Source organism: Argiope bruennichi, chromosome 11, assembly GCF_947563725.1.
Source record: "Argiope bruennichi chromosome 11, qqArgBrue1.1, whole genome shotgun sequence".
NCBI lineage: Eukaryota > Metazoa > Arthropoda > Arachnida > Araneae > Araneidae > Argiope > Argiope bruennichi.
The window spans coordinates 6,825,524-6,851,006 of record NC_079161.1 but is presented as its reverse complement, the minus strand read 5'-3'; the positions used below and the strand labels follow the sequence as shown (position 1 = coordinate 6,851,006).

General features: G+C 33.6%; 1 protein-coding gene across 4 annotated transcripts in view; it reads right to left on the bottom strand.

Moving 5' to 3' along the window:
- Nucleotides 1–25,483, bottom strand: part of LOC129957516 (SPARC-related modular calcium-binding protein 1-like) — a 192,656-nt gene that overhangs the window by 100,243 nt on the left and 66,930 nt on the right. For 3 of the 4 annotated variants that reach the window (XM_056069850.1, XM_056069851.1, XM_056069852.1), the window contains exon 2: nt 767–935. In XM_056069850.1, coding sequence (XP_055925825.1) covers nt 767–935 — 169 coding nt within the window. Of the gene's footprint in view, nt 1–766; nt 936–22,134; nt 22,420–25,483 lie in introns of those variants that run through there. The other variant, XM_056069853.1, reaches the window with a different exon arrangement.

The window sequence follows — 25,483 nt, the reverse complement described above, 5'->3', positions numbered from 1 at the left end:
GGAAAATTAACGTAAATATTATCAGTTGCAACCCTTGGTGTTTCCCTAGAGCTGGGCACAGCCGGTTCCTATGCTGGCAGTTGCAGTAACTCGTTGCGATTCTGGGGAAATTTTTCGGGGAACATAATTGATGTTCTTTTAATAAATTCCAAAACATGTCCCATTTGGAGGTCAACATGAAGTATTTGCCTTTCGATGTACAAAGGCGCATTAACAATCTTCATGGCATGTTTATTTAGAAAAACTTATGGCGATTCTTCTTTACATTTGTGCATATCGAAAACACCTCTTAGGTATTTTTCTTAGTAAATCCCCAGTACCTTTGAGTCAAATTATATAAAGTAAAAGGGTGTATTCCAAAAGCCCTTAATAATGTGAGAAATTGTTTAAAAGTAGAAAAGCAAAAATTTACATTAGATAACCTAATATGAGAATAAGTATGGGGGGGGGGGTATTCTCATTCAAAATATTTTTATTTGAATACAACGAAAAGAAGCACATTACTAAATCAAATAATGCATGATTTTATTATTGATAGATCGAGAGCAATAGGAAATGTTTGATAGATTTGAAGAAATAGTTACTCAGAAGAAAAAAAAGACCTAATAAGCAGATTTATCTGTATTTATTCTTTTAGAGTAATAAAATAAAATCTGGAACTTCTCGAACGCAGTAGTAATTGAATTAAACTAAGCCATTGAAGAAGCAGAGACAAAATAGGGTGGGTATTAAGAAAGTCACAGAATGGATGCGAAAGAGTTCTCACCTATGCATTTTCCCCGGTGCTTGAACTCGACGGGGTGGCCCTGACATTTGGCTTTGTCGATCTCGCACTTGGAATCGTATGTCCGTCCGTCATTTCCGCACACTGGCACCGACTCGGATTCGCAGTCGATGTCACATTCTGAAGGAGAGCGTTCCGACATCAGGGGTAGCTGCACAAATAAAAATACACTTATGAGGCAACAATTTTCCAAGCAAAATTTAGCTTCAATTGTTTTTATGAAAGGTACTTAAGGATTTCCGATCCTAATAATTAAGCATATGCATTCTAAAAACATTAATTTATCCATGCTGCAAAGCTGATAATAATACGAACAAAACTCATTGTGGCCAGGCGTGCATGTGTGTTCTACATCTCCACTGATATGCCGTTTTTCTGCAGCGACTGCGGATCAAATAATTTTATTCAAGACTAGTTGGTACCCGGCGCGTTGTTGCCGCAGAAGAAATTAACTTTGTAAACAGCGTTTGAAATTTGAAATAGCTATCTTGTTTAATGAGGAATGATAGAAAAAATTATATTTATTTTCTTCTTGGCAATGAATACATTCATTGAAAATGAAGGATATATAAAGGAGAAGTATAAGTAATATTTATTCTATATTTTTCACTTTATTATTTATTAGCAATTTGTAACGATTAGTTTGTAAATTTTATTGTGTTCAAAATAAAGGCTAATAATTGTAACATGTCTATAACCTCCGCACAAGAGCAAGCAATAAATTGGAAAGTTTTATCGCAATCGGATAAACGGTACGGCAGATCATAAAATTATAAAATTAAGAGTATTTCATTTTTGAATAATATTTGAACGCATTAAAATTAATCTTGAACTGCTTTATCACTATTTTTAAATTTTTGTTTCATTTTAATACATATTTTTAGGCCAGCTTTCTTTCTTTCTTTTTTTTCCCTCCAAAGTATTGATGTAACAATGTCAAAACGTAAACACAATCCCATCTCTGAAAGAATGGCAAGAAATGTAAAACCCTCGCGAGCAAATGAAACAGATGCAATATTTTTGATAACTAGGCCAAAATCTGCAGAATTTGACATTTCAATCACATTTATAATTTTGAATGAATGGTTTTTCTTACGACATTCCTACGCTTTTTTTTCGATGGTATTGTGTAATTTCTATAAAAAATAATTTTTCAGCACTAACTTTAATATTCATATATTTGATGAAAAAAATTACTTTCCTCTATTATTTTCGCTAAAAAATTGGCTTTTTTTCATTTTTATTATTTTTCTACCTTTAAATTAAAAATGTATTTCATAATTCATTACTATATCTGAAATTTTGTAACCAATTTCCCTAAATTTCATAACCAAGCGGTGTCTTTTGTGCGAATTCAAGCTAAGTGAAATTAAGTGTTAATGATTTAATTCTGAAAATATTAAGTATTTTATTGGCATGGGGGAATGCACAATTGCACAGTCCAACAGAAAGTAAATGGAGAACTCATTCCATCTTCACAGAACAGTACGCCGTCTCATACCCCCGTATCCGTAACCATTATGGTCACTGAATGGATGGACATATTATGGGAATTTTATAAAAGGCCAAAATATTTACAGCAGAAAAAACAAAAATAAAAAACTGTGTCTGTGACGGGTCTCAAACTCTTGGGTCTAACTGATTCTAAAGGCATTATTTCACAATAACAGGAACCGTATTAGTACTAAAAACCATGCTTCCGTTCAAGACGCTGTCAAAGGATTAAAAAAAAAAAGCAGGCAAAAGTAAATAAAGTTAACGTCAACGTTTAAAACGACATTGTAAATTGATACGAGTCGAGAAATGCGCTTCGAAGCTGAGTACTTCAAGTGGGTCCATTCATCAAAACAGAGCGATATATTAGAAATGTAGTGGACTGCTTTTTTTTCTGCACGAAACCGATTTCAGCTTGTTCTTGATTTTTCAGCCCCTTCAAACTATCTATGCATGCAATTTGCTTAGTAATGCATTGATAAAGATACATTAATATTTTTATTATTTAAATAATAATTTTAAACATCTTTATTTAAAATTAATTACAGAAGTGTGAGTAGATTCGAATTTCGAATCCAAAAAATCTTGGTATGCTGCGTCTTCAAGTCATATTTCCGTCTACCTTTATTTTTAAAATTTTACTTCCAATTGCATAGTGTATACGAAAAAATATATTTAATAACATTATAATTCGCATACGTATAAATGTAGTACCTATAACAATGAAAAATTCGGCTGTAAAATATACGTGCTGTAAACAAATAGCTTCACTGAAATAAATTCAATATCACTGGAATTTGATTCTTTAATTTTAAAGTGCTGCAAAAAAATGGTTTTTGTCCGGCTCCACAGTTATTGTAAAAAAAAAATAATAATAAAAGCTCGATTAATTTTTTAAAAATGAATCTAAAAAATCTAAATCTAGAAAAAATATAATTAAAATTTTGAAAGAACGTTTCTTAGTGATTCAGACAAATCCATCAGATTGGTCCATTAATCGACCTGCAAACTATTTGACAAATCGTGCAATTTACGAACATGCCAACCTATAAACAATTCTAACTTAAAATGTATCTATATATATATATAAACAATAGCGACGTAAAATATTAAACTAACATTTAATAAATTACTATTTGAAATCAATTTCTTTTATTTATCCTTATTTAATAATCGATTCTGTTAAAAAAATTTCAAATAAAATCGCGTAACGGAAAAATAACAGGGCAATTAGGTAATAATACATAGTAAAAGATAATAATACTTATTGCATATTGACAGATATCACTAAAAATATTTTTCCTTCGTCTCTCTCATACATGTCAAGCTTTGAAGCAAGTTTCAAGCAGAAAATTACTTCAGATTTCTTCGTTTCCCTATTACGTCCAAATTTCGATGTAAATCTATAACGGCGATGTGAAGAGTACACACCAAATGTTACGTTCCTAAATTTTTTAATCATCTTTTACATAAAATACACAGTCAACGTTTTGACGAATTTGATTTAAGATACTTATAATTATTGGGAACCAATTCATTTATTAGATGCTTGCATGTATTTTGATCATTTTTTTTTCACTTTAAAAAGGCATTTATTGAGAAAAATTGATACAATATATAACAAATCAAAATATTTCCCATCATTTTCTACAACTTTCTCCCGTTTTTCGTCCAATAAGTCTTACAATGGATTGTCTTTGAATTTTTTTTGGTCTTCCAGGCCGTTTTTTGTCACTGACATCGAAATCACAGCTCTTAAATCGTTGAAACCAAAACCGACAAGTGGGATATAACGGGGCAGCATCACCATAAGTTTCTAAAAGTGTCTGATGGGCTTCGGTAGCCGATTTCTCCAAATCCATAAGCAAACAAAAATAAATAAATAAATAAAAATAAAGGGCACTGAATGTCGAAAATGCAATTTGGAACGTTCCATTATCGGGTTTTTTTTTATGCACTGAATAATTCAATGGTACTAAATGGAAAACATTCAATATGATAACAATAAAGTAACAGTAAATTGGTAAAACCCAAAACCATAGTCGTTTATACAAATACTTCGGATGTTTACCAATAGATGTCGCTAATTAAAATACATGCAAGCACCTAATACCTAGCTCATTGTATTTTTGAATTATTCAGTTCATATAAGTTCGGACATAGACAATTAACTAATGAATTCCATCCAGCATTTGATATAGATATCTAATTTTGCAATACCGCACACCAAATTAAGTTTTTTATTCGTATTTTTTTATACTTCATGTTATAAAATAAGAATACACAATCCAATGAATGATATTATTTGAAAGACAAAAAAAAAAAAAAAATGACACTTCATGCTTTATGAATATTAATGGATAGATCAATTGCCATCAAGAATATACAAGTTTGCGAAATTTCTGAAATTTAGCGCATCCTAAAGGGAATGATCACAAAATCTTATTTTTACAAACTCGAAGAATGTTGAGCCGAATAAAGAAAACAAATTTCGCCAGACAAGAAACTGTGACTAAACTCCATTCTAGTCACATAACGGAAATGCGTCGCTAGCCTCAACAAACAAAAAGAGGCGCAGCTTTTAAACAAATAATCACCGAAGAGCTGTCTTTCATCAGACTATCTCGTCACCCTCCCCTTTCAAAGTGACATCATCATCTCCTCCACCCTATCCCTTCTGGAATCTCACCAACTATCGATTTCCCGATTTCTTAAGGGACGGCGCGTCGTTCCAAAACGCAAAAAGTCCGCGCCTCCACCAAGTCTGGCCAGCCGAGAAATCCTATCCGGCTTCGACTGGCGTCGCGTGTAACGGGAACCGTGACTAACTGAGTTTATCCGGCCGGCCGGATATCACAGTCAAGAAAAAGAGATTCGCATGTGGTAAACTGGAGCAGGGCTGCCATATTAGTTTTTTTTTTTTTTTTTTTTTAAGAATAGATTTAAGAAGTTTGGTCTTAGAAATTTTCATTGGGTTTCTATTTTTGGCTATATGTTGGTTTATTTTCAATCAGAGATATTTGAAGTTTTTGTGATTTTTTAAAAATTAATTCCAACAATTTTGTAAAGCACATTTTCAAATATGTTAAGAAAAATGCTATCTTTCATATTGAAAGAAACATGGAATTTGCTATTCCTACATTTTCACTCAAACCTAATGTGTTGCACGTTTGCACAACACACTATTTTAATCATTTCAGAAATTATCAATTCATTTTGATTTTAAACATTGATGTCATCTGAATTTTTTAAAAAAGGAATCTGTAATATATATTATAATTAATTATAAATTAAAAATTTAAAAAAAAAGTAAAAACCACATTCTTAGACAATAATAAACACCTGCTTCCTTGAAATTACATTCATTAAATTTATCTTTTGTAATTAATAGAACAGCATAAAAAATATCTTAAAACTAAATCTAATCACTATATGGAAATTGTATTCCTTATAATATTTTTACAAATATTATATAATATCTTTAAAAAATGTATATAATATCTTTAAAAAAAAAGAGATCCATTTTCAAAATAAATAAACGAATTGTTTCGCTCTTTAATTTTAGTTAATAAAATAAACAATAACATAATTAAGAGAAAAAGGTTTTTAAAGAAAAAAAATGTCTTGGCTACTTCTTCATCTTAAATCACTTATTTTAATTTCTCAAATGTAAGTTTTCCACTCTAAGTCATTAAACATAAATATACGAAATAATTTTACACAATATAATTGAAGTAAAATATTTTTCTCCACTACGCATTTTTCTTAACGCATGAGCTGAGATATTTTGTTCACTTTATATGGCCGAGAAATTTGATGGAGAGATTTATTTTATAGGCCGTCCATTCTAATCGCAGCTCAGTAGCTAATTGTTTTAGACCATCTCGAGACAGTGAAGTCCGTTAATAGGATAACATCTTTTGAGGCAATCAAAGTTGATTCCAAAAGAATGGAATTTAGTTTTAAAATATCTGTTCGTTTTAATATATGTATTTATTTTTCATACAATTCTTTTTTATTTCGTAATTTTCTCGGAAGTATGTATATACATTAATTGAAATTACTTAAACTATAAACCTTTATTTTATTAATAGCATTTTTGCAACTGCAACGGCATGCCTCTCTCTATCGGTTTAGAAATGAACTATTCGGCCATGAATGGAATGGGCACTCTGCATACCAGTTTACTCAAATTCATTTTCTTGAAATAAGTCATATCTAAATGATAATTTAGTAGAAAAATAAACGCTTCCATTAATAAATCAAGATATGGCCTTATTTTGTCATTCTCATCTGGCAACCCTGGAGTGGAGTTCTTTTTAATAGAAAGATAATGCAAGGATATCTGTCAAAAGAAGCGCCAAAAGGTTAAAGAATCCCCCCCCTCTCCCTCGAGAAGAGGATATGTATTATATAGAAAGAATCTCGTAGCGTAGAATTTTTTTTTTTTTCTTTTTCTTTTCGACGAATGAGTTTTTAGTCTTTTATTACAAATGTAAGAGGTTGGCCGGAAAGAATGTGAAGTAGTTGAATTTCACATAAATGGTTGTTATAAGAAGTTGAAGGTAAAACATTAGGTTTCCTGCAAATCTAACAGTCAATAGACTAATTCGTAATGCTCGCTGGATTTTTAAAATGAAAATGTTTAAGCGTTATCTATAAATCACGGTATATATGTAGTAAAATTTGTTCAAAACGTTCATCAGCGTGAATTATTAAATATATAACTGCCAAGTAGAACACGTAGTTATTTCTTGAATAGCAAGCGCACACTTAGAAAAGGTTTCAGAATTTTACTTAACTTTTTCTTACAAAATGAATCGCTTTTCCCTCACCATTTCTGAGCCCAAAAGACAATTTTTCATTGATTTAAAATATTAATTTATCAGTGATATGAGTTTTATTACACTTGTTATGAAAAATTTGATCAAAAAATTATGTATTCCCCATTTTTCATGTCATTGAGCCTGTTTAATATGACACTGTTAGAAGTTATTTGTTACACTGTTATGACTCTGTTAGAAGTGCAGAAGCTATTTTTTTAGTTATAATAACGTCCCTTTTTTAAAGCAACACTAGTGCTATTTTGGGACGGACCTCGCAGTTTTGAGCAGAGGTCAGATATCGAGGACGACACCTAAGCTGGCCTGAGCCTCCAAGCTTCCACATCACACCAGCGAGAGGGCGTTTGGCCCAGACTGTGGAACCGGGTCTCAAATCTGAAACCCTTAGGTTCCGAAGTCGAGACCTTACCACCAGACAAAGGCGACCTCACGTGCAGAGGTTAAGTAATACCAAATTTAAACGCCCTGTCAGTCCTCAATGCGCTCATTTTATTTCCGTGCAATTAAAAAATCTTAGCAATATTTTAATTTTATTAACATCATGTGCATCAGATATACTTTAGTTTTCATAAACATTAGTTACTGCTTTCATGCCACACAATCCAGTTTTGTTTGCAGGTTGCAATGATGAGCAAATTTCTAAAATTAAATTCGAAGGAATCAAACCTGCTACAATATTGTGGATCTCAATTTTGTAGGTAAGCAATTTATTCAGACACAAAGTCAGTTTCGATTTCACTTTTGAGGGTCCGAGACTACATCAGGGCACTGTGCATGCGCAGTAAATCAGCCGCCATGCCGCAGACTCAAGCAGCGTTCACACGAGGCCAACTCTTGCGCGCAATAGAATGCCACGTCTACTTCAAGAAGATCACGTGACCCCAATGGGACAACGGCAAATAATTGTCCCGATGCGACAACCATTTGCTATTGTTCCATTGGGTCATGTGATGTTCCTGAGGTAGGCGTGGCCTTCCACTACGCGCAAGAGTTGGCCTCGTGTGAACGCTGCTTTATGTACCATTCGGGGACGTGTCGAAGCACAGTGAAGAAAACTGAGTTGTTGTGGAAGACAGACTGCACTTTAAAAATAAATATACCGCTGCAGGCGAGCTGGCTGCTTTCTCCAAGTGAAACGCAAATATGATCCAATTTCTCCATAAAATGCCCCAGGACAACAATGTGCGCCTATTTACAGGAGCAAGGTCAAGTTTCTCTCATAGGTATCCGCCCTGTTTCTTTGATCAACTCGAATCAATCAATCTTCCCTTTTGTCTTCATAATATTTTCCGATGTTATAAGACTATCCATAAATTGCATCATACGCGATTAGAAAAATCGTCGAGTGCATTTTGCCACTTCTGACGAAGACTAGACAACAGATTATGTAACACTATCACTTTACGATGTTTTGTGCAAGGGATCCTTAGAGGCAGATCGTTTCGAGGCGTTTGCTTATAAATAGATTTTACGAAGGTTCAAGTTGTTCTACAAGCAGATACTTCTCCGTTTCTGAAACACATGGCAGGTAGTTCTAAAAGCAGAAGCAGTTGCGCTTCTTCGTTACTATAATGCTCTTTTCTCTAAACAATTTATTTGGGTATTTTCACTCATTCATTTGTTTATTTAAAAAAAAAGAGAAGAATTGAAAAACATTGGGCGAGGAGCAAATTACTTTGAACAAGGTTGTCTTGTTTTTTATTTTTCAAAAACATGTGACGCATGTCGGATGGATTTTGAGGCTCCAGAACCTGCAGCTCCAAGTATTAATGCAAGTGGTGATTATGTGTGAGAAAACTATCAAATCGCATTTTTTTTAGCTATAGTGTTGACATTTGCACGGACAAAAAATACTTCCCGTCATTGCATTTCTCCTCAAATTTGATGCCATTTTGATGCAAAGATGATGACGAACTTCGTCTCCTCAGCTCATTTCGTTTCTTGAGTTACTGTTTTCGTAGACAGGCATTATTCTAAAAATGATTATTTTGGATACAAACATTTACACTTCAAAGTGGAGTGTTTTGATAATGCCAACAGTTTCTTCTACTGAGCTGAATTTTCTTGTTTCTTGACTTCTCTTTGAGTTGTCAGTTGTGCTTAGGGTCAGATCCTATATAAGAAGCTACAAGGGCCTATTTATGACTTTGCAATAACGAAACTTAAATTCATAAGTGGGTAGTCGGTTCTCAGTTGAGAAACGGCGTCTCATTAAAATATCCAGATGAGAAGGGGAATAATAAGGATTGAAATAGGATTAGTGAAAAGAATTAATATATATGTTATGATATCTTTTAATCTAATGCAAGTCTGAATTCATTTCCTAATTTTTGTCTTAATTTAACTTATATTAACATCATTCTAAAATGTTATCTTATTTTCTAGTCCAATTCCACTTTTTATTTAATTATTTCTAACATGCGCTCTAGAAAACTGTAAATTCAGCAGGTTCTCTCTTCGAATGAAGGGATAAAAATCCCCAATGCTTACCATATTCTTTTAAAGGTACCTAAAATTGCCTATCCTAAATCGACACGTGTCAAAGAAATCCCTATCAAAATATCATTGTAAAAACCACTGAAGGGAAAATGCTGGTCTCTTTCTCTTCTGCTCTTGTGTCGCAATGTATAATGGCATATCTCGTCGCTTCTTCCTTGTACATAATATTTAAGTCTTCCGAGATGAAATAAATGGAAGTTAAAATTTCAAAAGTTTCTTCTACTCGTCCATACATCTGCTAATATATATCTTCAATATTTGCATCATTATTATGTCAACAGTTATTTTCATCATAATAAATCCCTCCATATAAGCAGTTTTTTAACATAATAATCGCTTCATAAATTCCCAGTCATAGAAATAAAAAAAAATAAAAAATTGCTTGATAAAAAGTGAATAAATAAATAAAAACACACTCCAGCACATATAAAAGTCATTCTTTATAATATATGATATGTATATAAAAAAAATCTTTTTAATCTAATTCTAAATAGAAATTAATCTTTTTTCATGATCACCATCATATCAATACATCTCAATTTATTTTAATTATATTAACATTCCGTTTTAAAGCAACCCTAGGGCTATTTTGGGACGGACCTTGTCATTTTGAACCAGGGTAAGATGACGAGGACGACACCTGAGCTGGAAGCCCCCTCTCCAAGCTTCCACACCACGCCACCGGGAGAACATTTGGCTCCAACGGCTTTTGCGTGCATCAGGTCTGCTTTCACGATGGCCGTTCGGTGGAATCGGGTCTCGCACCTGAAACCCTCTGGTTCCAAAGCCGAGAACTTGCCACCAGGCCACCGCGGCTCCTGATATTATACTAAGGAATTGTTGTAAGAATGATTCAGTACGGGATTTTTTTATGTTTTATGCTGAGAAATCAATTAATTCAAATGAATCATAGTAGTCAAATCAAATCATTATGAACTGCGTTTGTAGCACTGGTCTTCTAATGAAGGGAAGAGGATGTCTATTCTTCCAAGTTTTAGAGACTCATGGATTTTTACTCATGGATTGATTTGCCCTGTGTGCCTGTAAGCACCATGAGGGGGAAAAGAGGCAAATCATTTGTCGGATTTAATCAATCAAGATTAATTTTTTTTAATCCACGAGAAGTCTATCTGTAAACCCATGTGCATGCGGAATCAAACAGACAGAGGAAATTTGGTATTTGGTCTTATAAATAGGTGCCAAATCGTTTAAACCAAAGGTAAAGATTCGAAATGTAAACTAGGCCTTCATGATTCTGCCAAAAAAGAAGAAAAAGAACAATTAAGGAGAAGGGTCTTCTGCGTGATTCTCCTCTTCATTCAAAAAAGTTGGCACCACCTGACGGCGCGGGCCAACGACTTTTACTCATCCAGATTTTAACGATTTCGAGAAGTTCTGATCCACCTCCACCTTCCAATCAAGAAACGACTTGAAGGTTAAAATAAGGGCGATCTCCTGGTCCATCCCACATTCCGCCACCTCCTGAGACACCTCCACCCTGGAATGTGTTCTCACTTAACGGTAAGAAGGGTCGCCCAAGAAACACCACTTAGCACTTCGTTCCGAAAGCACCCTCACCCTGTTAACAGGTCTTAACGATGTTGTGCAGGTTGAGTTCATGGGTAGAGTAGCTTTCGGAGAAAGCTCCGCTTAACGTACGGGAGAGATCCCCCCCTTTTTTTTCTTTTTTTTTTCCCCAACACCTTTTTAGAAGGAAAAAGAGGCAGATGACATTTTAAGATAAGGCTCGAAGATAAAATATTATAATCAACAGAATATTCCTCGAAGAGATTTGATGAAATTTCACATTTTAGATGTTCACGAGTCAGAGACAAGTGGCAGTGCCTCTCCTGTTCTACGAAGTTTGCTGAGATACGTGAAGAGAGTGAAGCATGAATGATGCGAGCTTTCTAAAAAATTTGGATAAAAATATTAGCATACTTCTGGAGATAAAATTGTTTTCTATTTTATCCATTTCATTATTTTGAATGATTGAGTCCGCATAGAAATGGAGCCGCAAATTGACAGAGATCCTTCAGACAGATTCCAGCACACATTTGATATAAGAGTCAGCAACTATGGAGTAACGATCACATCTGTCTGTCTCTCTGTCTCTGCCTCATTGTATCTTTGAACCATCACGGTCACAGTTCGACAAAGAGAAAAGAATTTAAAAAAATGGCTATGAAATGTTTGAAAGGATGAGATTCAGCTAATCAAAATTTAAAATAGCTTCTTTTTTATACTTGGTGTACTAAAAGCTCTAAACTATTTTTCCTATGTTTAATTGTACATAGTAATGGACAAATACACGATCAGTTGATAAAATTCATGTGAAATCTCAACATTGAGACTGACGACTTCTATTACAGTTTAGATTGTCCATACGTCCGTTCATACACGATCACTCCAAAACGATAGTTGGATGAAATGTGGTTTCTAGTTTTATAGCTATATATTTAATCTATGTGATGTGGTGACGCCAAAATTTATCTAAATGTGCTCTAAATGTCTTATTATTTATCTAAATGTGATGACGCCACATTCAAACAAGCTAAAATAAAAAGAATTCGGAGTCTCGTCAGAAATACAGCTCGGCCTCGAAAACTCTTGAGTTAGTAAAATTGAAAAAAGTTAATGACAGTGGCTTTTTATTGATATGGAATACATTCACATATTCATTTTCATAGCTTTCCTCCTCATTGAGAATTTAAGATATATTATTTTTAATAATAAATATAAAAATACTTTTTGTGTTACTGCAGTGGATTTTGGCTCATTAAAGTACTTTTAAAGCGGATTTGCCGAGAATTCGGATTTTTCCCCTCTCAGTATGTTGCATTTTCTTTTGAACGTAAAATTAAAATATTTCTAAGAATGATTATAGTCCCTTACTTCTACCTCAAGTATCCTTGGAAATTGTTTTTGAATTATATAATCAAAACTGTCTTGGACTGCTGATGTATTCTCTCCATTATCTTTCCTAATTTGGTTTATTTTGTGGATAGAGTTATTATCTTTGATGTTTTTGACTATTCCTGCTTACAATCTTGCATTTTTTTCACAAGAACAATGAAACGATTGTTTGGCTTTTTTAATCATTCGTTTATATTTTGCTAATTCTAATTCGTTTATATTTGCTAATTTGCATCAATATTTGTCTTTTAAAGGTTCTATCGAGTTTCCCGCATGACCTCCGGCTAGGTCGGGGTATTGCTTGCATATTTCTATATAATTATGCTTTCATAAATTGTGTTTCAATACGTCTATCAGCATTGAAGGCATTAAGATAAGTTGCATGAATAAATTTAAAATCATAGTAAGAATGGAATACTTAGAAAATTTCAATTCTAATTCCATGAATTATCTTTCAAACACTGAATATCGAATAAATTTAATCTAGATCTTCAGTTCTAGAAAGCTTTTACAAAATTTCCCGTTTTCAATAATCAAATGAATTATAAAAATTAATTATAAAATATCATTTAGAATTGAGAATTTTTAAGAAGTGCCAAAGTGTTTACATGTTGAAATACAAATGCTTCTAGATTCAGACGAAAAATGCACAAATATTATACATTTCAAAATTCCGCTTTCAGTTTCATAATTATTCTATTCTGACAAGACCGTCGTCTGTGGAAAGGATAATTTAATGTACTGAAGCTGGCTGTTAACCATATTCGAAAGAATATGAACTTTGAATTCTTTATATTAATTATTGTTGCTCTTTTCTTTAAAAAAACATAATGACAGATGTGACATTTGTGATGTTCTAAAGAAATGCCCTCCATTAGAATTTCACAGATTTAAAATGCAGAATTAAAAGAACTGCATTTATTCTACAATAATTCATTTTAAAAAAGCAATTGATCTCAATCAAAATTCTTTTAGATTCATGAAATTAGTTTTATTTTTATTTTATTTTCCAGAGTACTTTTCAAGCCTTTCTATTTATTCCTTCTCTAATTTCTTTCTTCTGGTTTTTATTGTACAGAATACAACAATAAGTCTTACAAGGTAAGCAAGCATCCAATTTTCAGTAGAAAATAAAAATCAAAAATAATATTACATGTCAGAATACGAAAACGCTTATATACAAGACACTGTATTTTTTTTTTTTTGAAGTCAGGAAAGCTGAATATTGACGTAGAAACTCCCCTCCCCCCACCTCCCTAGAGGTTAGAAGCTCGTCACATGTCTGGAAACAGTAGCTGCAAGTAATCATCTCCGTTATTTACACTACTAATCGATATCGGATATTAATGACTACTGAAAATATTCAAAGCGCCCTCATTTAAGCTAATTTGGAGATTTTTTACTAAAATAATTATTAATTTCAAATGAAATGAATGGAAATTATAATTAATAGGATTAGCAATGTTAAAGTAATTTTATTGTTAATAATATTTCATAATATCATTAAATAAGCACTTCAAATCTCAAATAAAATTATTAAGACTATTTTGGCCTCAAATTCTCATAGAATTACGCATCCCTAACCAAGAACGAGTCTCCGCTATGAATATATTATCAAATAATCAATATAAATCAAATTATGTATAAGATGACTGGTAAGACACACATTTTGCGCTTCAGAAGGCCCTGTTTAGAAATCGATACATTTTAGCGCACTCTGTTTTGACCTTTTATGAATGGCGAAGTGTGCGTTCCACGAGTTATTGGCCAGTGGAAGTGGCCACACGGTGATAACTAACACACTTCCGGTGTCCGGAAGTGACCCAGAGCAATTTCTAGCGAAACACAGAAGCTTTTTCTGAAGGAAAAAGAAAAGTGATAAGATTTCGGAATCTGCCACAATTCGGTTTCGACGAAGCGGATTTCACCGAAAATCGCCTCCCACCGCACACTCCTGCTTTTCCTCCGATTCACGTGCCGGCAACAAACAATTGCACCACCTAAAAGTTGGGCATGGTTTCATTTTGGAAAGTCAACTTTATGATAAATGGGAGAGATTCTGTAAACACAGTTTGACTCTTTCACTGTGGCATGTAAACACTAGGGATTGCAATACCGGTATACCGGGATACCGAATACCGGCATTTTGAGCCATTTGTACAATTTTGTAATACCGGTATTCACAAGTTTAAATACCGGTTTTTCGGTATTTACTAGACATTTTTAAAATTGTCTCCACTATATGTTCAGGAATCGCCAACATAACAAAATAGTATACGTTTTTGTATTTATGTCTCCCTAACGGGCGAAATGAATTAACTAATGAATGGCTTAATTAATTGCTTAAATCTAAATTAGAGAAACATGGATTATCCCTGAAAGAAGAAATTTAATCCATAATGACTGATGGAACAACAGTTATGAAAAGTTGGAAAGTTGATGGGTGCAAATCAGCAATTGTGCTATGCTCATGGAATTCAGTTAAGAGTAATAGATGTATTATACCAAAAAAAGAAAGAACAGAAGAATCCAAATACTGTGGATATAGAAACTTCGGATTAAAACTTTGAAGAGAGTAAGAGTGAGAGTGATATTGACAATGAAGATAATGACAATGTAATTGTTGAAGAAGATATTGCTACTGAGGCTGAAATATTAACCCATCAAGAATTGCTTCCTATAATATATAAAGTTCGAAAAATTGTGAAGATATTTAAACGTTCTTCTAAAATAGATGACATATTACTAAAATACATACTAACTGAAAATAAAACAGAATATACGTTAATATTAAATTTTAAAACACGTTGGAACCGTTTACTCCTAACAGCACACATCACACTCGAACATCACACATCACTATCTGAAGATTATATATTACATTCAAAAATCGCACAGAAGAAAGGCATATCGAAATAGAAAATGTCTTATGCTATTTACATAATTATAATGATTTTAAAAATAAAAATGAAAATGAAAAAGAAGAAAAGAAAATAACCAATTCAAATCTGATTAAGTTTATAGTCAATTTTCTTAAAATTTTTTACCCACAAACCTATCCACATTCAAAAGAATTCGGTTCAGTTATCGAAGATTATGATGACACTAATGTCGATAGTGAAAAGGAATTGTCTCTTGAACAAAAATTAGAATTAGCGATAAATAAGAAAATTTCAACGAACCAAAATACGATAAAGAAATCAACCATATCCAAAACCATCTGACGAGAAATCAATTTATTTGAAGATGAGGGATTTAGAGGTAAATACTTGGAAAAAGTATATCGCGCATTGCTAACAGTGCCACTAACTATAGTAGATGCCGAAAGAGCGTTTTCAACAGCTAGTAATTTTTGCACAAAATTACTTTTCAGGCTTAAAGACTGTACAATGGATGCATTATGTTTTTTAAGATCACATTTCAAAAATTTGTAATAGTACCACAGACTGAATAGTGATATTTACAATTTTTTGTGATTTAAATAAATAAGTTGTTCCTTTACTTTTTTGTGATTCTTTATATACTGTTATAATTTATAAGTTCCATATTATTTTTTGTGATATTTACACTCTCCTATAAAATTGGCAAATAAAACAAAGAAACACCTTGTTTTCTTTTTTTTTTTCTAAAATTTCTAATACCGGTATTAAAACCGGTATCCCGGTATTAAGATCTAAAAAATACCGAATACCGGTATTGAACTTTTGGTCCGGTATTGCAATCCCTAGTAAACACATTGCGTACGGGTCACGAGATTTCTAATTTCAGAAGGCCTAACGTTGTGGCTGGGTCAATAGTTTTCTCGTTTCAGAAGGTCGAACGTTGTGGCTGAGTCACGAGATATCTCGTTTTCCCGTTTTATCAGCTAAACGATGCATAACCAACTAGAGGCAAATATTTAACATATTATGGACCACAAAGAACTCTGTAAGACATACGCCTGTGATAGCACGTTTTCCGGCAAATTTGTACCTCCCAAAATCATCATAATTTTGTTTATGAAGCAATAACAGGCGGGACAGGCAACACGAGAAAATTCGTGAGTGATCCGTAACAGATGGGACGCGAAACACGCAAAAACTCGTAAGCGGTCCTTAATGTCTTAAAACAAGATACTGCTGCAAATCGAGCCGAACATTATTGCACAAGGGAATAGGCTTTACCGACTATCACACTCTAAAGCATTATTCAAGTCTGTGAAATAAATAGTAGTTAAAATATAAAAATTATTATATAATAAATAAATGTATAAAACATATAGTAATATTTAAGAATACTTTATGTAAATATAATACCAAATGCAAACTAAAAATGTGCACATATGCATCCTATTGCTTGCCAAGCATGCTCTTAGAGCGTTCAAAAATGTGTGGGTACGTGTTCAAAAATGTGCCGTACGCAATGTGTTAATCTGATTATTTTTAGAGGCTTCATCTAAATACCGCGACGTCTTTCACATCGTTTTATAGGGCTACTTTTCAGGCCTGGGTTTTTAATCTTGGCATACTTTTAATTTTTAGGTAAATGATATTTTTTTTTATCAATGACAGATGAGTCAAAAAAACCTTTTCTTTCAATAAATTTGGAGCATATTAAAGCCCAAAAATAGCTTAAATAAAATAAAAAGCTTTTATAGGGGTACCAAAAAATATTCTGTGAGCGATCTTTCTTCAATTCAGAACAAATTTTACAAATAATATAAAACAAAAAGAAAATAATAATTTGAAATGCAGATTGACATTAGCGAACAATTTTTTTAAAAAATATTTCTGCCGGCATTATTTTTCCAGTTGTTGAGCACAGAATGATATGGCTAATACAATTATGTGAATCAAGCCTAAAATAATAACATGCCAGAACAAGGAGTTTCTTCTAAAAATCCTTGACTGAAAAATCTTCTGAAATATTTTATCGGAAATCTGAATGTAAAATTAAAATCTTGGTCCAGTGAGAGAAACATTGAAAGATAATTGGAATTCTAATCTTATCTCTAACGCATCTTGACTGTTAATGAACCGTCTTTCTTGATATATTTATTCACTGCGGTTTCATTTTTTTCTTACGGCGGCGCATACTGAATTTCTACTTCACGTGTAGGAATTAAAGTGCATTTTAAAAAGCGATTTTTTTTAAGTTTTTTTTTTTAATAATTTATTTTGTGTTCGGATTTTAAATAAGTTTTTTAATCCCTTGTTATAAATATTAAAGAATTTTCAACTGAGATTCTTTTTCACAAAATCGATTAGCAGTTGGCACCATTGATTCGATTTTAACATTAATCGATTAAGGGATAAGTAAATTCCGATAGCTTAAGATTCCAGCTCAGGTGTCGTCCTTGTCATCTGACCACGGTTCCAAATGGCAAGGTCCGTCCCAAAATAATTGGGTGCTGTTTCATAACGGGACGTTAATATAACTGAACTGAACTGAACTAGCTGAACTTTAATTCTCTTACATGTGTTCATAATAACCGTAATAATCGCATTCTCTTGTTAGCGTGATGCATTAAAGAAAGTCGAATAGATATTTTGAATATTTTCACACTGATCGATAGGTTCCAGAATTAAACACACCTACAATCATACATCCAATGCAGCACCTTTCACACATCGCACTCTGATGAGCAGGACAGTCAACCAGTTGATAATGCTGTAGCGAGGATGAAAGGATCCTCAGGAAAAATGTAACATCTTTTCTGTCCCAAGTTTTCATCAGATGGTTTAGTTAAAAATATATAACGCCCAAGACATGACATTTAAAAAAAAATTTCGTGATATATTTATATAAAAAGTGAAATAAACCTATTGACGTTTGTCTAATTGTTGTCCCTAAGACTCACCCTCGGACCTTTATGTCCCTCTTGTCACCTAGTTGCCTAGGCCATTCCCATTCGATAAGCAGTGTTCACACAAAGCCAACTACTGCGCGCTATTTATCAGTAGCCTGGTGCTAAGGTCTGGGCTTCGAAACCGCAGGGTTTCAGATTCGAGATTCGATTCCACCGAAAGACCGTCATATAAGCGGGTCTGGTGCACAATAAATTCGTCGGGGCCAAACATTCTCCCGATGGCGTGGTGTGGGTTTGGGGAGGGTTGTGCCATTCCAGGTGTCGTCCTCGTCATCTGACAGCCGTTCAAAATGACGAGGTCCGTCACAGAACAGCCCTGATGTTGCTTTAAAATGGAATGTTAATATAGCTAAATTAAATCAAACTAAACTTTCCACTGATTGTGGCCAAAATAGGATGTGGGTCAAAAAATGTTGGTGGAAGACCTTGTACCAAATTTTACTCAACGCTGCGTATTCCAGAATTTAACTCACTCATATGATGAAATACACAGACCAACAAATAGTCCATTCTTAGAAGAATTAAATCGAGAATTTCAAAGGGATTTATGAATCAAATAATAAAACTATGCGTTAAATTTCATTTGTCAACCATTGGCTTTTTTGATTTGTCGAAGTCGACTCGACATGAGCGGATTAAAGAAGAGGACTTCCGCAAGGCATATTTCACCAACCTGTTGTGTAGAAGGTGTATTAAACTGTATCCGTCTATCTTGTTATTGTATCCATCATTTTTTTCACAATCAAAAAATGATTTAAAACATGCAGACTCGTCGAAATCAACGGGTTAAAATGTTTGAAAGTAACAATACTTGCCGAAGCCGGTTACTATACCAATTTACATATCAGCCCTACATCGCTTGCTTACTTTTGAATTAAAAATATCAACGAAAGTAATATCCTCAAAAGTTTTCCGCATACACACTTAACACCCTCCCCCTACATAATATTGTGGAGCTCGGGAAGACCACAAATGGCATTTACGAAAAATAAATACTAAATATAAATCGTTAGTTTATCATTTTTACTGATTTAGCGTGCAATCTTTGGAAATTTTTTAAGATTAACGGCATACGATTAATAACACAAGTACTGGAAAATAAATATATATATATGTGGGTGGGATGGGTTTTAATGCATCAGTCCACTTGAATTATCTTAATCTTTTATTCTTGATTAACAAATGATGATTCGGATGGTTTTTACAAATGAGAATTCAATGATGAAGGAATTTATATTACATGAAGATGGACAGTTGATGTTGTTTAAAGGATCTTTCCCACCTACGCGTGGTTCACTGGCTTTTTACAGAGGAATCCTTCAACGCAGAATTCCAGTTTCGGCCCTTTCTCAGAGTATCACGGCTTCTCGGTTTCCGGTCGCACCCTTCTCGGCGGACGTCCGTTCTCTCCCCTCGTCTAGTGAACTCTGAACTCTGCCCTCCGACTGCTGGCTATCACCGGAAGAACGCAGAGCGCCCTCTCGTGAAGTTAATTTACCACATCGCTCGGCCATCGACATGTGAGGTCCTCCGAACTCTGAAACACACAAATGAAGGAAAAAAAAAACAGAGAGGACATTGAAGACAAAGGATAGAAATAAAAAAAACAAAAAAGGGTGATGATGAAAAAAAGAAATGTATTGATCTCAATTTGCAATTGCATCAGTCCAGGGCTTCATGTGATCAGCTGAAGTGGAAGTTGCCTCAGGCCCTTCATGAGATCCTACTTTTGCTACGTCGTAACGATCATGTGGCTTTATCTTGACTACTTTGTAAGGTCCAAGAAACTTAGGTCTTAGCTTCAGACCTTCTCCTAACTGGGTTCTTTTAATTGCTACCAAGTCGTTTATTTTATAGAGTGGGGCAATTCTACGATATTTATTGTATTGCCGTGGGTTCTCTTCTTGCAATTTGAAGATATTTGCTTTGGCCTCCTCACGAATTGTTTCTTTTTCTTGAATCATGGAGTGCAAGAATTCTTGATCTAGGATTTCTTTAATTCTTAGGTCCGTTTTGTTTCGCATCTTCACACCTGTCCCGCGAATGACCTCTAGTTCCATCGTTTCCGGTACAACGATGAGTTCACGTCCATCCACCTGTACGTACAAGACATCTTCTTTTATATGGTAATCATCTTTGAGTTCTTTCTCGACCAGAGTTTTCAGCAATTGCATACGTTCGTCAGCAGCTTCTTGTGCAGTTGCGATCTTAGATGTAATTTTGCTTTGGGAACGGGTGACCATGCACACTGCATTCCTGCTCAATGCATCTACCTGTTTATTTTCGGTGCTTACCAATTCATTATTCTGAATAAGACTCAGACATTTTGGCGGGAAAATTCCCTCCATTACTAATTGATCACTTATAACTGCCTCAATCTCAACGGGTTTACATTCTTCATTAAAAGCAAATGAAAAGGTTGCAGTTTGAGCAGTAATTTCATTTCCAAAACAAGTTTCAACTTGTATATTTCCCGTTGTTTTTTTGATAGGAAAAAATGATTTGTTCACAATTATAAGTTCACTTCCAGAATCTTTTAGAAATTTTACTTTTTTTCCATCCACAAAAATATCAATATATTCTAGTATATTTTTTGGCTTAGTTCCAATTCCCGATATAACAAATTTGTTTTTTGTCTCACTTTCATTTGTAGATTTTTCAAATCGTTTTGGACAGTTACGAGCGAAATGAAAGCTTTCTCCCTTTCCCCCGCATACATAACAAATCCTTTCCGGTTTAACATTTTGATTTTTGTTTCGACGAAATGATTCACTTTTCATTGCCTGTTTTTGAAACCTTGATGCTTTCGTTTCACTACTATGTACATTAGAATTACTGACTTCAGATAACAATTTACCCCGAGATGAAAAAAATAAATCACATTCGCGACCTAACTGAGTTGGCGGAAACCATGTTTGTCCTTCGCGAATAGCTATGTATTCTTTAGTTTTGAAATCCAAAGTTTCGAACAATTTATTAGCAACAATTAGATCAAATAATTTTTTAAAATCTCTTTTTACTTCTCTTACCTGACAATAGTAATCAAATGTTGCAGTTAATTGCGATGCAAATTGAACATGCGATTCGTTTGGTAAACGTTGAGCATTTTTAAAATTACTAAGACATTCTCGAGGTGTCGGCTGAAATTCAGCTAAAAATAACTCTTTTAATTTTTCATAATCCGACAAATCCTGCTCAGTTGCATACGTTAAAACATTATTAGCTTTAACCCCTAGCAAATTAATTAATATCTCAGCTTGGAAGTCTTCAGGAACTTCTTTAATAATAAATGCCTTTTCTAAGGAAGTAAAAAACAAATGCATTGCCTCGGGTTTATCAGGAACAGAAATTGTTAGTGTTTTAATACTTCTTATTAAATTTTCAACACTAAAAGGCACGTTTGATCGCTCACTAGGCAATGATTGTTTTTTCAATTTTTCTAGCTCAATCTCCTTCTCGAGTCGGGCCAATTTCATTCTTTCAATCTCTAACTTGGATTGTTCAGTAACTGCCTTAGCCGTACGATCCTCAACGATCGATTTGATGACGCCACGGACAAATTCTTGATCCGTTTTAAAAACATCAGAATTCTCAATTAATTTCTTAAGTTCCAAAATTTTAGCATTTTCTGACACAGCTTCACCGAGTTCTTCGGCAAGTATTTTTAAATCACACTTCTTTAAATTATTCAAGATACTCATTTTGAAGAAATATGAAAGAATAAATACAAAACAGAAGTAGCACAGTACCTTTTAAAATTTGCTGTTCACCGGCTTCGAGCCCCCATGGTTGTGGGTGGGATGGGTTTTAATGCATCAGTCCACTTGAATTATCTTAATCTTTTATTCTTGATTAACAAATGATGATTCGGATGGTTTTTACAAATGAGAATTCAATGATGAAGGAATTTATATTACATGAAGATGGACAGTTGATGTTGTTTAAAGGATCTTTCCCACCTACGCGTGGTTCACTGGCTTTTTACAGAGGAATCCTTCAACGCAGAATTCCAGTTTCGGCCCTTTCTCAGAGTATCACGGCTTCTCGGTTTCCGGTCGCACCCTTCTCGGCGGACGTCCGTTCTCTCCCCTCGTCTAGTAACTCTGAACTCTGCCCTCCGACTGCTGGCTATCACCGGAAGAACGCAGAGCGCCCTCTCGTGAAGTTAATTTACCACATATATTGAACTTTTTTTTCGATCGACTGAATTCAAAATTTGAAATAGAATTACAATTGTAGTCACAAGATCAATGTCATTTAAATTGCAGCATTTTTGAGTGATCATGTTAACATGCATGCGAAAGTACAAACCGAGAGGCGATCAACTCTGACATATTTATTAGAAACTTAATACGGTACTGCATTTAAAATTCTAAACTTGACAAATTCATGTATCTAGATCGTTATGTTTTACAGTTATCGAGTTCATTTGTATTCGTTCGAACTGCAGGACATACAGATTTCTTCTAAATAAATTTCATACAAAATTCGATAGAAAACTACGTTTAAGTTTTTTTTTTTAATTTTAGTTATATTAACGTCCCGTTGTAAAGCAACACTAGGGCTATTTTGGGACGGACCCCGTCATTTTGAACTCGGTCAGATGACGAGGACGACACCCGAGCTGGCACCCCCCTCTCCAAGCTTCCACAAACTACCAGTGGGAGGACGTTTGGCCTTGACGGATTTAACGTGCAACAGACCCCCTTACACGACGGTTCTTCGGTGGAATCGGGACTCGAACCTGAAACTCTACGCCTCACGAGTCCAGACCTTACCACCAGTCCACCGCGACCCGATAGAAAACTGTGGTGTAAAGTTTAAATTTCAAATTTTATCCGTCGGCCTTGAAACTCCTTTGAGTTGCCGTGCTCATAGAAGGGCAGACACAATTTCAAAAATGTTTTCCGGACACAGGGAAGTCTGAAAGGCGGAAATTTGTAAAAATCTCAAGTTCAAATTTTTTGGCTGTTACAATACTCTTACTTCGTATACAAGAAAGTTTTTTTTTTTTTTTCAAAGAAAAAAAGGCAGTGTGCGAAAGCGAATTGTTCCACGACATCTGCATTGCCGAAGATTGATTGTCGATCTCAGTATCGACAGGAGAGCATGAAAATATATATTATTCTCCGCCCAAGACGAGCATAGAGGTGAGTACCAGCTTCCGTCGAATTTATCGTCTGAGTGGGCCCATGGGTAGGTGGTAAATACCTTGTAAGCAGCTCGACTAGAGATGAGACTATGGGAAGAAAAAAGAAAAAAAAATGAAGGGGGGGGGGAATGTCGCAAGAATGACAAGATATTGACAGGTCTATTTTTCTTGGAGATGAAGATAGTGGCAAATATCTGTTATTTAGGTTACTGTTTAGTAACAAAATGAATGGAAATAAATAAAACAAACATAAAATGGAAAAAAAAAACATTATTTTGTTATTTTTTAAAAAGAGAATAATTACAGATGCCTTTTTCTTTCGAATACGATGGTACCTTCAATCTCGTGGTATTCTAAAATCGATGAAATTGTCGATTTCCGAATTGTGAATTATCTCTGGATCTTTGAGTGAATCCTTTAAGAATTTCAAGTGGAAAGGACAAATATTTTGCCAGATGTGAATTCATTTTGGTATACAAATTATTCAAGTCTTTTCGATTGTTCTACTTTATTTAACAGAAAGATACCAAGAACAATAAATTTTTCGCAATTTTATTTTTGACCCTTATTATAGTAAATGCATTTAAGTATTCTAAACACATGTTTGACCGAAGACAGTTATTTAATAATTTTGATTTGCTGAAAAAGCCCTCAGCATTTGCTATAGTAACTGCCAATGTAAAGAAAGAGTTTTAATACAATTAATACATTTAGAAATAATTCATTATAATTATTATTTGGTATGTATTGCAATATGTCTTGTGCGTTATTTACATTTCATTCATTCAAAATCAAATCCCGTAGCAAATTAATTTCTTGGATTAGGTTTTCATTGACATCTTTATCATAAAACTTTACAAAGTTTTTGAAACTTTTTTCTAGTTAATTTTTTCTCAAATTTTTATATTAGTGATTAATTTGAAATCAAAAATAATATTTGATATACTTTTACATGTATGTATCTTCTTTTTGCACAATAACAGTATCGATAACAGTGTTAAAAATAATAACATTTAAATTCCTTTACTGAGTTTTCTACAACTTCATTCTTTGCTATAGAACTAACTATGTAATCCTTTTCTTTTTCGAATTTGTTTTTCAGGAAAGTGTTCGGAAATGTTCACATTATGTTTCTAACACTTTTGTTTCATCTAAAAATGTATTAAATTTTGGATATCAGTTTTAATTTTATTTATTAAATTGAAAGCCGAATGAAGAACAATTATTTTTACTTGAAATAATTCAATGACAGCATTAATTTCGGAAAATATTACAAACTGTACAATTAAACTTAAAATAAATGGCATTTCTTTTATTTAATCCTTTTAGCATCGAATACCGCTGCATTATCGTTACTTGCATTAATAAATTATATTGCATAACCAGTTTGTTTAAATTGTGGATATACTGCTTTATCTGAATCTATTTTGGCTACCCAACAAGTTCATATAATGGTTTTAAGATTAATGTTTAAATGTTATTTAGCCTTCCCACTCTTTTGGTAGACGCAGAAAATAAGCAATATAAACGTTGCAATATTCTAGATTTACTTAACTGCCTAAAAATTTTTTTACAATATATACTGCTGAAAGCGGCATCACAAATTAATAAATTAAAAGAGTCTGATAGGCAAGGCACATAAATTGCATGAGGGTTTAGAGCAATTATTCTAGATTCTACATATTTATATTTTCCGTTCATGTTGCTACCGTTGTCATGTGCCTGCCCTCTACAATTCATAATACCTAAATCACTTTAATCCTTTCAGTTGTCAATCATTTTGCTAGTCCTTCCCATTACACACATTAGTTACTTCAGTAAATCCTATAAAGGATTCATTTATAGTTAATCTTTTCTCTTCCTCTATAAAATTTACAAACCTAATAATGACTGAAACTTTTATTTACATAATTTAGTCGTTTCAGTAATTCTTATCAAGCGATAAA